Source organism: Lagenorhynchus albirostris, chromosome 20, assembly GCF_949774975.1.
Source record: "Lagenorhynchus albirostris chromosome 20, mLagAlb1.1, whole genome shotgun sequence".
Lineage (NCBI taxonomy): Eukaryota > Metazoa > Chordata > Mammalia > Artiodactyla > Delphinidae > Lagenorhynchus > Lagenorhynchus albirostris.
The window spans coordinates 54,941,843-54,957,061 of NC_083114.1; the positions used below are offsets into that span (position 1 = coordinate 54,941,843).

The 15,219-nt window shown below is 49.7% G+C and overlaps 1 protein-coding gene across 6 annotated transcripts in view; it reads left to right on the forward strand.

Annotated features, from left to right (window-relative positions):
* Nucleotides 1-15,219, forward strand: part of SLC39A11 (solute carrier family 39 member 11) — a 335,263-nt gene that overhangs the window by 88,693 nt on the left and 231,351 nt on the right. For 5 of the 6 annotated variants that reach the window (XM_060135233.1, XM_060135238.1, XM_060135236.1 and 2 more), the window contains one exon: nt 12,097-12,238. In XM_060135233.1, coding sequence (XP_059991216.1) covers nt 12,097-12,238 — 142 coding nt within the window. The remainder of the gene's footprint in view (nt 1-12,096; nt 12,239-15,219) is intronic. The other variant, XM_060135235.1, reaches the window with a different exon arrangement.

Here is a 15,219-nt window from a genome sequence, read left to right on the forward strand (position 1 = left end):
GCGGTGGCTTCTCTTGTTGCGGAGCACGGGGCTCTAGGCGCGCAGTCTCAGTAGTTGTGGCACGTGGACTTCAGTAGTTGTGGCTTGTGAGCTCTAGAGCACAGGCTCAGTAGTTGTGGTGCACAGGCTTAGTTGCTCCACGGCATGTGGGATCTTCCCGAACCAGGGCTCAAACCCGTGTCCCCTGCACTGGCAGGTGGATTCTTAACCACCTGTTAGTGCACCACCAGGGAAGTTCTGGCTGTGATCTTGAATTTATCCCAGTGAGATTCTGAGCAAAGGACCCATTTGAACCCCTTCCTGGATCCTTGAACCGTGGAAACTGAGCGATAAGAAACGAGTGTTGCTTTCAGCCCTGAATTTGTGGTAATTTGCTGTGCAGCAGCTGAGACCTTATATGGGCCTGCTGTGTGTCTCAGCTTGGCTGTTTGCTCTGGGACTGAGGCTTGGAAAAGAGAGAAAAGGGGAAGATGCTGGTCCCCAGGTACCCACAGCAGGAAGCAGAAAAAAATTCCTTAGAAGCAGGCTGCTTCCAACCCTTCTCAGCGGCCAAGCCCTCATCAAGCCCAGATCAGCTGAATAATTAATTCCGCTCCAAGCAGAGTGATGCTTTGGATGAAGCCCCATTAAAAAAAAAAAAAAATCAAGCACGTTCTTCAAAGCCACAGCTTCTGTTTTGAAGTGGTTTGCCTGCCATTTGCACACTAGCTCCTTAGCATAAAAATGCACAGGGATTTCCACCCCCTTCCAGAGCCTCTCCCTCCCCTCCCCGCCCTCCTTGGAGTTACTAACTGGCCCCTGATTCCACCTTTCCCAGCCAGCTTTCTTTGGGCTGTAGACCCTGGTCAGCAGCTCTCTCCGCTGAATGTACTGGCTCACAACTCACACATTGGCACCTAGTGTGTGCATTCCCACGCACACCCTTTGGGTTGATACGGGTGGGGCTGCTTCTTGAAGTCCCCCCCCCCCCCCCCCCGTCTTAGTGTGTATCCCTGGTGGATCACAGCATGGTGGTGGGAGGAGTAGGGAGATTTGGAATCCGAAGTTCTGGGTTCACATCTTGCTCACGCCTCCGATGAGGAGTGTAATGTTAGGTCCTGAGCTTTCATGACTTAGTTCCCTCAAAGGTAAAGTAGGGGGTGTATTCGTCTGCTAGGGCTGCGTAACAAACTGCCTCAGACTGGGCGGCTTAAACAACAGGTATTTATTGCCTCCCAGTTCTGGCAGCGGGAAGGCCAAGATCAACATGATGGCAGGGTCGGTTCCTCCCAAGAGTGATGAGGGAAGGGTCTGTTCTAGGCCCCCCTCTTTGGCTTGTAGGTGCCATCTTGTCCCTGTGTCTTGACACCGTCTTCTCTCCACGCGTGTGTGTGTCCGGATTTCCTCTTCTTACAGGAACACCAGTCTTATTAAATTAGATCCCATCTAAAGACTGCATTTAATTTCATTACCTCTTTAAAGAGCCCATCTTCACATAGAGGACCATTCGGAGGGACTGGGGGTTAGGATTTCAACCTGTGAATTTTAGCGGGGGTGGGGTAGGGTAGGGGTGCAACAGTTGAGCCCATAATTGGGTTAATGACACTGTCTGTCTGCGTCACAGAAAGATACTGAGGATCGAGTGTGACAATACAAGAAAAGGCGGTTAGAAGCTGAGCACAGGATAGACAAGAGGCTTTGTGCAAACATTGGGGTCAATACCAAGGATACTTCTTTCCAACCCACTCCATCTTCTCTGCCTCAGCTCACCCTGGATCTGGTGTTGCATTGTTTTAGTACTTTGATTCCTCACCAGAATTTTATGGGAAGAGGCCTCTTGAGTAATCAGTTCACCCTGTGGGTCGTGACTGTCTTACAGATGCTCTTTTGCTCTCTCTCTTCCTCCTAGAGTTAAGAAAAATCGTTTTATGATTTTATGGTTGTCAAAGCTATATATTGGTGATGAGCCAGAAACATTAGTTTTTTTCTCCTCAGCGGTGCTCTGGTAAAGATCTCTTTTCCAGCACTGACTGTTTAAAAAAAATATATGTATATATATATATAATTATTATTTTGTTACTATTATTTATAGTTGTAAAAAAAAAAACAGGAAGGGCTGCGTTTTATAGAATAATTACCTTCTTGGTTTTCATAATATCCAGCTGCTGTGACTGCAGGGGGAGAAGCACACACACAGTGCATTCTACTGACTCATCTTTAAGGGTACTCAGCAGACCTGTATTTGTGAAAGTGATAGATATTTGAGGCCAAGATCCCTCATCCAGCCTTTTGATTTTTTTCTGGATAAATATGATCATATTCCAGTGTAAGCAGCAGAAGTATTTTGCTGAATGTTCTGAGCATTGGGAACAGAAGAGAATTGCTTTGAGCACTCTTCCCTTAAAGCTTCATCTGCTGAATATTGATAAGTTCTGTGTGTGGCCAAATCAGAATGGGAAATGCAGGTTTAAACAGAACCACTTCTTTGCTGCGGGACTTAAGTCTTCATCTCTTCTGTATGGACGTTCTCAAGTTTTCTGCGTTTATCTGTGGAATCCTTTCTCTGGGAGCATCTCAGGGAACAGGGGACCCTGGGAAATGGCTGCTCAGGACAAAAGGGGTCATTCAGGAGATTTTTGTCCACACACAGAAGTGTGTATGGTGTCTCGGTCAGCACGCTGCTTTGGCTACAGGAGGCCCAGAGAGTTGTGGTTTCCACAGTCTACATTATTTTGAGCATAGAAAACCCATCATTGGGTCACTGTGTACTGTTAAGTTCTCAGTTTTAGAGAAGGGAAGGCAGACATTGCTGTATTTTGAAGGAGAGTTGATACGGCGGGAAACCCAGTGGAGGAGAACCCATTGTTTCGCCCTGTAGACCAGTGTTTTTTTTCCCCGTTTGACACAACGTACGTATTCATTTGAAAGGAAGTAACGCTCACACAGTCCCAACGTTGATTCGAGCTAGTTTGACTGTCCCGTTATGGACGCAATTTGTAAGCCTGAACGTGCAGGAGCACGACGTTAAGGTATATGTTAGTCCTTATGCTTTTGGCTGTTCCCCAGTCATGAAACCAAAACGTGTCAGTTCATATCAAAACAACAAACCCGATCAAATCAAAACCAACAACATTTTTGTGATGTGACAGATGAGGTTTTGCCCAAAATAAACCACCAATTCCAAGAGCCAGGTGTGCTGACTGCCGCCATCAGCTGCCGTTGCTTCTGGCCGGTCTGTCCCAGGAACACTGCTGGAAGGAGTCAGTTCTCCCACTGTCCTAGAACTACTTGGGAACCTCCCCCATCTACACAGGGCTTCACGAAGGTATTTGCCCTGAGCTTGGCTCCCAGTATCATCTGTCCATTGAGCCTGCCCTCAACAATGGAAGCAGTACTGCTCGATCCCTGCTCCGTCATCAACACAAAGGCCAACAAAGGCACTGAAATCCAGCGGTAGGATTTGGTTATAAAGAGGCCACCCTGGTGATTCAGACTGTGGTGTTATTATTTTTTCTTTTGATTATAGCTTATTTTTATAAATTTATTTATTTATTTGTGTTTATTTTTGGCTGTCTTGGGTCTTCGTTGCTGTGTGCGGGCTTTCTCTAGTTGCAGCGAGTGGGCTTTTCATTGCGGTGGCTTCTCTTGTTGTGGAGCACGGGCTCTAGGCACGCAGGCTTCAGTAGTTGTGGCATGTGGGCTCGGAAGTTGTGGCTCACGGGCTCTAGAGCACAGGCTCAGTAGTTGTGGCGCACGGGCTTAGTTGCTCCACGGCATGTGGGATCTTCTCGGGCCAGGGCTCGAACCCGTGTCCCCTGCATTGGCAGGTGGATTCTTAACCACTGTGCCACCAGGGAAGCCCTCGATTATAGTTTAAGTGAAAATACAAACTTAAAAAAATTTTATAGAAAACTTTCTGACCTCTGCGAATATGTCCTTGGGTCCCCATTGGAGAAGCACTGTTTTAGGCGTGTGAGATTGAGTTTCACCCGTGGATCCAGAGGGCTGCGTTTTGTCTGTCTGTGCCTATGTGCTGTGGTTGTTTGCAAGAACGGCCACAAATTCTCCCCCTGTTGTTATCCATACGATGACACGTGACCCTGGACCCCACCCCTCCCCCCTGCCCGCCCACACACACAACAAGAGGTACAGTTGGTTTATCCATCCCTTCAATCTGGATGGTCATTGACCTGCTGTGGTACCAAATGTGATGCAAGCAGAGACTTGACTGTAGCACTTGACATCGGATGTTTCCTTCTCTTGCTGCCCCTGAAACCGGAGTTTGCCATATGAATGAGCCCAATTAGCTTGCTGGAGGACCGCAGGCCTCATGGAGAAGAATCTAGCAATAATAGTTATTGATGCTCTAAGGCACTAAGTTTTGGGGTATTTTGTTACCAACAATAAGTGTCTGATATGCATGCATTGTTTTTCCTGGGAAGAGAAATCTTGCCTTTTAGCAGATTTCTGGGGGAATATGATATTCTCCAAAAGGATAACAGAGGTCAGAAAAAGTTGCCTGGAAAGACCAGCTGGGGGGGTTCTCAAAATATTAAGAAGCCAGAAAAGGGTCAGCCTGGATTTTTTTTTTTATTAATTTTTATTGGGGTGTAGTTGATTTACAATATTGTGTTAGTTTCAGGTGTACAGCAAAGCGAATCAGTTATACATATACATATATTCACTCTTTTGAAGATTCTTTTCCCATGTAGGCCATTACAGACTATTGAGTAGAGAGTTCCCTGTGCTATACAGTAGGTCCTTATTAGTTATCTATTTTATATATAGTAGTGTGTCAGTGTGGATTTTATAGATATATTTTAATGACTTCTAGGATTAAGGATAATCATTGAGGATTAGAAAGAAAATACTTCATTGTACTTAGGTATTTGCATTCATTTAGATTTATATTATTGTTTTAAGGAAAAGTCATATTTTGAGTTATAAGAAAAAGCATAATGCTTTGGAAAACTCTGCCACTCGTCGTCTCTCTGTCAACCATGCTAGTAGGAAACCTGACTCTTTGGAGCGCAGCACAGAGCCACTTACGTGGAGCAGCGATTGGAGGGCTATCTTTGCAGACCCTCAGGGAGCTGTACCTTTGCAGAGAGAGCTGTGTGGTGCTTTAGAATCTGTTGTATGTGATTAAATAGGCTTGATTATGAATAGTAATTTGGCATCAGAAATAGAAGGGTTTGTCCCTAAAAAGATAGTCTGAGTAATAGCATACTTACATAGCTTAAACATAACTAGAATTCTGTAATCAACTTTGCCTTTGGGAAGCTTTAGGCTGAGGTCGTGGAGGAGATGGGGAGGAAGCTGAAAGATGTGGCCTTGGTGGGATCCTGGGCTTCGGGGTGGAAAGATCTTACCTTCCGGGAAGTGAGCTGGGCTGCCCCGCTCTGAGTATTTGTGCCAGGAAGGGGAGTAGAGTTGGAGCGTTTGGATGGAGAGTCCCAGGGTAGGTGACTGCCCACCCCCATGTGGTCTCAGGCCTGATGTTGAGGGCCTTACACAATCATCAAGGGGAGAGAAGCTGGCGCTGGGTAGAAAGTCATGCTTTTTGCCATTACCTGGAAACTCTGATACTTCTAAGCCTTTTCTTGCCGTCTCTGCAGTAATCCCCTTTGCCTTCTTTCTTACGGCCTAAACATTTTGTGTTTACCCGGATCTCTGTCTTCTGTGTTATACAACATTTCCCCTCTCATTTTGGAGGTTTTGTAGTATCGCTCATTCCTGTAAATTCACTGAGTTCTTGGTCCCCGGACGCTGTGCTAGGCCCTCATAGGAGAGCCGGAAGACACAGCTCCTGCTTTCAGAATCTCATGATTTTGAGATAGCCAAGGAAACCGAGAGTTACTGTGCAGTTTGGCAAATTTGATGAGGGAAACGTGTGGGATGTCAGGGGAGCACAGAGAGGGAGGCGCATTTAATCCCGACTAGGCTGGGTTTATCCAGGAAGGCTTCCTGGAGGAGGGAGCTCATACTTCCTCATCCAGGATTTTAAAAGCATCAAGGATGGAACAATTAGAAGCTTGAAAACCTGCTTCACTGGCAACGGACGGGATGTCATGCTGTTACTGTAGGGAGAAGGGGCGGAGCTGGGTTGGGGTGCAATCTTAGTGCTCTCAGACAAGATGAACTGTGCTTCCCAAACCAGTAGGGACCAAGGACTTTGGGTTGTCCTTCTCCTTGTCTTTAGGGCTCCTGGCTATGACCCGGGATCCCTCAGTGTGTAGGCAAACGAGGCAGGGAAGACAGCAGCTACTTGTCCCCTCTGTCACTCTGTGTCCCTGTTGCTGTGAGGCCGGCCGCTCACCGCCCCGTGCCCGCCCGGCCTCCCCGGGAGAGAAGGTCATCTATTATGTAAGCATTATCCATATTCCGGCTGGTGATCAGGGGCGTCATTTAATTTTTTTTCCATTATGTGAAATAATTTCAGGTCGTGGTATGAGTGTCATTATTATTGCAATTTCTTAGTAATGAAAACAGCATCTACTGGTTCCCGTCACCCTGTGTGTCTGGGTTAAGTGGGAAAGGCAGAGGCAGCAGCTGGTGGGGCAGTGGGGGGAGAAGACAAAGTCTGCTCGGGGCTGCCAGCGCCCCCCCCCCAGCATCAGTGCGCCTGGTTCCCCGGGGCAGGGGCGCGCTGCGGCTTCCCCACTGGGGTGGAGCACCCGCCTTGCTCTGGCTGTGTGTGGCTGGCAGGGGCCACCAGTGAATCCTGCGAACCTTCCCTTTGCTCTTCATCAGGGACCTGTGGCCCCCTGACAAAGCTCAGTTAAAGAGACCGCTCTCCACAGGGCCAGGGAGGCGCAGAGACATCCCGGAGGACCCCCCGTGGCCTGAATCGGCATGATAGAGGGTGTGCCTGTGTGGGTCCGGCGGGGGTCAAGCTTGCCACGAGCACGTGGGCGAGTATCGGAGGTTGATGTGCTCTGCTTCCCCTGAGGGCTGGTAACAGCAATGGTATGTCCCAGTGAGAGAAGAACCAGAGACAGGTGAGCGTAGGGGAGGATGCTCTTGGGATGCGGGCGAACACATCCAGCTGGTTGCCCTGAGTTCTGGGGGCCGCAGGGCCTGCGGCTTCGGGACCTCGTGGCGAGTTTCCATTTGTGCTTTGCGTGGGGGGCTGTCGTTGCCATCGTCGATTTCATTTGGAGACTCCTGCATCCTGTCGGGTTGCGCTCCAGGTTTTCAGTCCTTTTGCGACTCGTTTCTTTGGGGCTGTAGAAACATCAGCAACCAGCAGTTGTCTTCCTGGGGCAGCAAACACTGATGAGCAGCATCTGGGTTTTATTCCTTGGGGGAGACGTACATATTAGGTTTCGAAGTTCTTTTGCTTTCACGTCGAGCATATTGCAGGGCTGCTTTCCTCCCTTCCCATCTCATTTTGTTTCTTCCTTCTTTCCCTGTCTCTCCACTCTCCCTCTTTTCCTTCTGGAAAGTGCTAGGCTTTTCCAGCTCGCGTCTCTTGGCGCTGTCTTTTCAGAGTGGGTGGAAGTTGCTCTGTTTATTCTGAGCCAGGGATTTGCCCCAACCATTAATAAAAATAATAATAATAGTCACCAGAGAACAATGATCTCAAGTTCCTTGGCCCTGGATGGACGTCGACCGGCGCCTCCCAGCAGCCCCCTCCCTGCTCTCTGTACCGAGCTGGATTTGGAGGATTGGGTGGGGACGGGGGAGGAGAGCAGGGGAAGCACTCGGTGGGGGGTGGGGGTGGGGGTGGCAGGTGATGCAAAAGGAGAGGGAGATTTGTAGCTTGGGAAGCAGCCTGTGTTTCAGTGCCTTGACATTTGGGAGCTACAAGACGACACAGCAACCCTGAGCTGCCCAGAGTCCCGGGGACTCAGATGAAACAGTCAGGGGAAGGAGAGTGACTCATTGCCCGGCCGATGGGCAGCCTAGCGGGCTCTCAGGGACGCGGTGCAAAGTCGAGAACAGCTTGCATTAGTCAGATGTTTGCCCTGGAAGCGATCACGCCCTCACCTCGCCGTCCTTAACGGGGCTGCAAGGATTGAGTGTTTGAGCCCGGATGGAAAAGCTTTGCAGAGATTAAAAAAAAGCCTCAGAAGTGAAAGACAGTGTTGATATGAAGTAAAGAGGGGCATGCTCAGCAAAGCAAGAAGATGTAGAGAAGGAATTCCCCCCCAGGGGACTTGGTGGCCCCTGCATAGGCCACGCTGCGTTTATTTAAGGCTCTGGTAAAAACAAACAAACAATGCAGCATCCCGTCCACCTGCAGTGTCCTTGCTGCGTGAGCAGACAGGGCTCCAGGGAGTGAGGGGTGGTGTCAGGCCTGCGGGATGAGAGCCACCTTGGCCGTGCAGGTGCTTCCTGACTCTCCCCCGACATCATGGACATTATGATAAAGCCATCAAGGCACCGCTGGTGTCCCTTGCCAGGCTGTTCCTTGAGATTCCAAGGGATGTATTTCTCTGTTTTCTTCGTCAGCAGTTGAGAGTGGAGGGAGGGGATGTTGGAATCCTGAAGGGAGTCTGGCCGGTGCCTGGGCTCAGGGATGCTCAGGGAGCACCGGGGCGTAGAAGCTGCCCCCCGGCATCACCCTGTGGGTGTTCCCTGCCACTCCCACGCTGCACAGCTGCCCCACCCTTCCCAAGGCCACATGTGGGACCGAGTGCCCAGGACGGGGGTTGGTACAAGTGGGATCTGCTGGGGTTCTGTCCAGCTTTTTAAAAGGCAGCCTCTAAGTGAAGCTGGGGTGGGATTGTATTAGTACACCCCGCCCCCAGCACTGAAATAAAGCAGTACAGCCAGCGGAATGTAGGTTGATGAAATGGTCAAAGGATATGGCCGGCAGGGGAGTCGTGGTGTGGGGTGTTTGCTCTCCTGCTCCGTGCCTGAAACCCCGTCTTCGGAAATCAGTGTGGCTTGTTCCCTTCCGTTCAGGTCACTACTCAAACACCACCTTCTCAGAGAGACCTCCCTCAGCACCGTATCTGGAAGAGCCCTCCAGCTTTGAGTTTCATAATGGGATGCTAGGGGATGCTAGAAGAATGCCTGGCATGGGGCTTGAACCTGGTACACATGACGATTGTCCTATGTAACTATGGCGATGAGTTTGTTTTTCTTCTCAACATTATCCCGACCTGGCTCTCGACTTTATAATTTATTGTTAGTTTATTGTGTGTCTCTGGAAGATCCGTGAAGAGAGGGGACTTGGCTTTTTGTACCATCAGGACCTAAAATGGTTCTGGTGCACAGCTGATGCTTAATATAAGTTTGCCAAACACATGAAAGGCAGGCTTCCTGGAGGAAGCGGGAAAATTCTTATCTTGACAATAAAAAGAGGGTCTGTGCATTCTCAGCATGACCAGCAGTACAGGGAGGTCCTCATCGTCCTAAATCTTTCTGAAGCAGAGGGTTTCTCAACTTCAACACTATTGGCATCTGGCCGCATCATCCTCTGTGGTGGGAGCCGTCCTGCATGACATGGGGCTTTTAGCAGCATCGCTGGCCTCTACCCACTAGGTGTCCACACCCTTCTTCTCCCCCACGCCCACATACAAAAACGCCCACTGCCAGATGTCCCCTGCGGACAGAGACACCCCAGTTGAAAACTGCTGTCCTCGATTAAAACCAGGGTCTCTCCCAGCTGCACCCGCCTGATCGGCCCCCGTCAAAGCAGCAGCCCTGAGCATATTAAGGTGGCCGCGTCTCTGCTGTAATGAAGTGGTTCTCTTGCCATATCCTTCCCCCAGCTCTGCATCAATCACATTCTATAAAGAAGCAAGACAAAGGAAGAAACACCCGCCGACGCACGCACTCTCCTAGCGAAACACGTCTTTCACGGCTGCAGTGATTCCTCAGATGTCAGCGTGAGATGTAGGATTAGAAATAATTAAAGCTTATAAACAAACAAAGAGCTGCGACTGTGTGGCCCGAGGCACATGGCACAGACGCCAGCTGTCACTCAGTGGGGGTGGGGTGGGGGGAGACGCTGGCCTTCCCCAAGTCCCTTCTGTCCCCAAGAGTCGTCCATCTGCAGCGTCAACCTTGACTCATACAGTGGGACGGTCTGCCTCTCTTGGTGCCTCTCTCAGTGACAGAGCAGGTGAAATCCCACAGCCCCTAGGATCCTGCAGACGGTCCTAAGAACTTGAACGAGGGCAGCTCAAACCACACCACCAGGCTTTTTTCCCATTTAAAACAAAGTTAAAGGAGGTGTCGGTACCCTTATTAAAGTGCATTATAAGGGAACTATATTCCATATCCTGTGATAAACCATAATGGAAAAGAATATGAAGAGAGTGTGTGTGTGTGTGTGTGTGTGTGTGTGTGTGTGTGTATAAAACTGAATCACTTTGCTGTACAGCAGAAATTAGCACAACATTGTAAATCAACTATGCTTCAATTAAAAAAAAGTGCATTATAGGACTTCCCTGGTGGTGCAGTGGTTGGGAGTCCACCTGCCGATGCAGGGAACACGGGTTTGTGCCCAGTTCTGGGAAGATCCCACATGCCGCGGAGCGGCTGGGCCCGTGAGCCATGGCCGCTGAGCCTGCGCGTCCGGAGCCTGTACTTCGCAATGGGAGAGGCCACAACAGTGAGAGGCCCGCGTACTGCCAAAAAAAAAAAAAAAGTGCATATTATAGAATACATTGTAAATAAATGATTAGGACAATATCAATATATTGGAGAAATGAGAGGATGTGAGAGGAAGCGTTTATGTTCTCGTTCACATTTAGTTGGACAGAAATAATGAAGTAGAATGTCGGAATCATTAGTTTCTCTTTCTGATCCCTGATCAACATGATGATGAGAAAACAAGAAGGGGTGTGTGTGTGTGTGTGTGTGTGTGTGTGTGCAAGACACAGCCAGGCATAACTTTTGTGAGATTCCTTCATGAAACTTACCCAAGAAAACAGTTTTAGTATTTGCTTATGAATAGATGGATTTCAGTGATTGGATTAATAAGCCTTCTTCTCTCCCCTATTAGGGACACACGTTTATTTATTATTAATTAATTAATTAATTTGCACTGGGTCTTAGTTGTGGCAGGCGGGCTCCTTAGTTGAGGCTCGTGGACTCCTTAGTTGTGGCGTGCGAACTCTTAGTTGTGGCATGGATGTGGGATCTAGTTTCTTGACCAGGCCCCCTGCATTGGGAGCGTGGAGTCTTGTCCACTGTGCCTTGAACCCAGGCCCCCTGCATTGGGAGCGCGGAGTCTTGTCCACTGTGCCACCAGGGAAGTCCTGGGACACACATTTTAAATGGAAACTTCTGTTTAGAACTATTTTTGCCTGGTTTTCTAAAAACATCTGCTGTTTCTTTCCCCATCGAGGTGATCCTGTTCACCGTCCCTTAGGGTCAGAGGGTTCCTGCCCATGTCTTTGGAGGAGAAGCTCACAGCCCCGCTGTAGGTTCACTTGTTTGCTCCTCCTGTGTTCCACTGGAACATAAGCTCCATAAGAGCTAGAACTTCGTTAGTTCACCAAGTATCCACACTGTTGGCAGTCAATAAATATTTGTTAAATAAACATGGGGGTCAAAATCAAACTTTGCATAGTTAATGCAAAAACAGTCAAAATGACTGGTTATGTACAAAGCAGAAGGGTGACAGTGGTGATCTAAGGCTGTCTGGGCTTGCCTCCAGCTGTGCTGTGTCCTCCACGACTGTCACTTGCCCTCCTTTGAGGTGCTTTTGTTTGACTCTCGTCCCCTTTTGATCTCTGGAGAGGTGGTGACCTTGGTTCCTGCTGCGAGGCTGCCATTGAGCGGACCTGCCCTCCAGGCTTCTTTTGACAGTTGGGGAACTGAGTCCCTTCTGCCATCTGCCCAGTAGTGATGAATCGTGGAGGGAGGGGGCTTTGATGTTCGACCTGATCCTTCCCAGTGTGTGTTTTTCCCATTTCTAGGATCAGCACCGACGCCTCAGGTCCCGCTGTTGTCATCCTCAAAGTTCTGCAGCCAGAAAGCTTGTCGCCTTGCTCTTGACTCAGCCCAGCCTGACATCTGGGTCTGGCCCGGGAACTAGGCTGGCCCGGGGCTCTCGGTAGAGAAGGGCAAAGCACCTTGGCTGCCGGGAGCTGGAGGGGCCGGGGGAATGAAGGCAGACAGGTGTTACAGTGATGCCCCTGCTTCTCGTTTCAGGGTGCAGCAGAAGACCCCCAGATGGCCCTGGCACTGAATCTCGACCCTGCGTTGATGAAGAAGTCTGATGCTGAGGGTCCCAGGCCGTTCTTCCCCGAGAGTGAACTTTCCATCCGGATAGGTAGAGCTGGGCTTCTTTCAGGCAAGCTCCCTGCTGCAGACCCTGGGCCGAGTGAGACGGGAGACTCAGGCCTGGTGGCAGGAGGGATGGCAGGGAAATGCCAGGTGCTCTGTCCTGTCCTTGCAAAGTACCCACCCCACTGTCACACGGCGCTGAGCCAGGGTCTGGCCCCGTGCTTTCCTTCCCCATTGGTTCTGCAAACCACCTGCCTAGTGCACAGGAGGTAACAGGGCCTTTTGATTTGCTCTTCCAACTTGGACAAGTGGGCAAGGGCCACTCTGATGGGACTGGGCTGGTTTGGGTTGGAGTGGATGGGCACCTGTCCCTCTGTCTCCGCCTCCCTGACGGACCCTGGATGTTCCTTTCCATTTACGTGGCTTTCATCTTTTTGGTCCATCTGGGGAAACTGACTGTTGCTCTCACTGATTGAGTTTGGAGCCAGAAGACCTGAAAACACTGATGGCAAAGTCATGCCTTTTGTCTTAAGTTAGAGGGAGTGCGTCCCTCAAGAGGAATAGGGTAGGAATTCCAGAATCTCTGTCGGGGGAGTGCAGACTGGGCCAGTGCCCCCTGAGAAGGAGTTCAGAGGATTATGCCGGTTTCCAGTCTCCGTGTAGGACTCCCCCGCTCCTTGCCCGGTCATGGCTCACCCAGGGCAGTTGGCTAATTTAAGCACCAGGAGAGGTGGATGCCTGTTTTTTCCTTTGCATTTATTCAAGTCCCACGTTTAGCGGGCAAGCGCCGCCCCCCCCCCCAACGCTGTGAAACGTTTGTCCCTCCCCCTCCCCACTTCTGTAAACCTCAGACTCAGGGAACTAAAACCAGGCAAAGGATGTTGAGAGTGGCTGTCTCCTGCCTCGCTTGGAGTTCTCCCTTAGGTGCGTCAGAGAGAAACAGACTGGTGACCAGTCGCTGTCTTCACATTAGTGATTTAAGGGAGAAAGTCCTTTCATGTTTCCGGGCTGGGACGTTAATTTGCTCTTTCCACCCTGTGTCGGCAGAGGTGATCTCTAGACCGCGGTACAGTAAACGTACAAAAGTTACAGCGATGCCCCGGCCAGTTCTCAGGTCTCTGCGTTCAGCTTATGTCCTGCATGAATTATTCATGGAGAACTCGAATACCTTCTCCACTTGGGTTGCGGCTCACTGCCGCCTACCGCTTTGGATGTGGGATGTAATTGGGAAACGAAAATCCATCTAATGTGAGCTCAAGTACTAGAGTGTTAGCACGAAAACCTGCCCGCTGTGTGCAGTCAGTCTTGTCATTCATACTCAGATCAGGACCACTCGGTGCTGTCTGCTGTTCTCCTGTTACTGGAGAGTCAAGAGCTGTCCAGTGACCAGCGTGGGGCACCATCCTCCAGTAGAGATTGTCATTTTCCATGCTGAGTCGTGGGAACACAGGGACAGGAGGCTTTCTCTCCATTCTCCCCAGCTATCCTGTCGTGGAGCTCCTGTGATCCGCTATGAAGACATTATGGTCCTGATTTTTTTTGCTATAAAAATAGAATAGGAGGGCTTCCCTGGTGGCGCAGTGGTTGAGAGTCCGCCTGCCGATGCAGGGGACACGGGTTCGTGCCCCAGTCCGGGAAGATCCCACATGCCGCGGGGCGGCTGGGCCCGTGAGCCATGGCCGCTGAGCCTGCGCGTCCGGAGCCTATGCTCCGCAATGGGAGAGGCCACAGCGGTGAGAGGCCCGCGTACCGCAAGGGAAAAAAAAAAAAAAGAATAGGACCACGTTTTAATTTATTCTGAGGCCAGTAATACCCTGATACCAAATGGATATCAAGGCATCACAAGAAAACTACAGACCAGTATATTTTTTAATAAGACAGAAATACCCAAATCACTCTAATGCCATATTTACGTTCCTAATTCTGAGCCTTCTCTACGATGAAGAAATTGGCTAGATTTTATTCTATCCCATTTTTTTCAATCTTCAAGGCCACAGGCGGGAAGGTTCAGTGCCTGTCAATCGATCAAAAAAAAAAAAAAGGTAAAAAGGGCGATCCCTTTGAGATGAACCTTTTCCGCTGGGGCCATGGGAATATAGGGCCAGCGGCAGTTGACTTTCCTGGAAAGTCTCCCAGGATTGCTGGATCTTCTTGGCCACCCCAGTGTGGAGCCGTGAGCGGAGACTGCGTGGGAGACGATGCAATCCCGTCCTCTGCTCAGAAACACCTAGGCATCGCCTGTTACCAGGTTACCAAGCAACCCTCAGTCGTTGTTGCTAACTGTTCAGATACAGAGGCAAATGCAGCCTTTGGGGGAGCACAGAGATGGTTTGCAGAGACCGAGGGAACCAAGCCACCTCTGGAAAGGTTGCTGTTCCTCCCACCTGGGCACACCTGTGGCTGTCAGGCAGTTGAAGACTGTACAACTGGTAATGGCTATTTGATGACTGGCCTTGTGCAGATCAAGTCTGAATACCTGTTATTTTGTACCATCTGGATTTGCCCTTGAGCTAGCTGTAAATGGAGCCCGGAGATGGGTTTAATGGGTGTTTAGTGAGTAACATCAGCCTTTAAGAAGTAACGTTGGCGCTGCTGTTATAATGTCCCATAATTGGTTCAACAAGAGGAAGAGCCAGAAAATCCACGCTATGGGAGAGGAGGTCCGGCTGCTCTGAGCATCGCCAGCAGCCGAGCTGGGAAAAGCATTTATGCATTTATGAGTGCTTTCCTGTGTATGTCCTGGTGCCAAACATTTTACAATATCAACTGTTCTCAGGGCCGGGGATATTTTGGGACTTAGCTAGACCAGTCTAGCTAAGTCAGTCTCTCTCTCTGTCTTTCTCTCTCTCCCACCCCCCTCAACTATTTATCTCTCTCCAGCTAGCTTTCTTTTAATTAATTACTTAAGAAAGTAATAACATGGATTACAAATAAAAGTAAATTTTCTTCCACCTTCAGATCCCTTCAGATCCCTCACGGTCTAGGTTCCCATCTCAGACACAAACACTGTTTCTAGGTTCTTGTGTTTCCTTTCAGAAATATTATGTT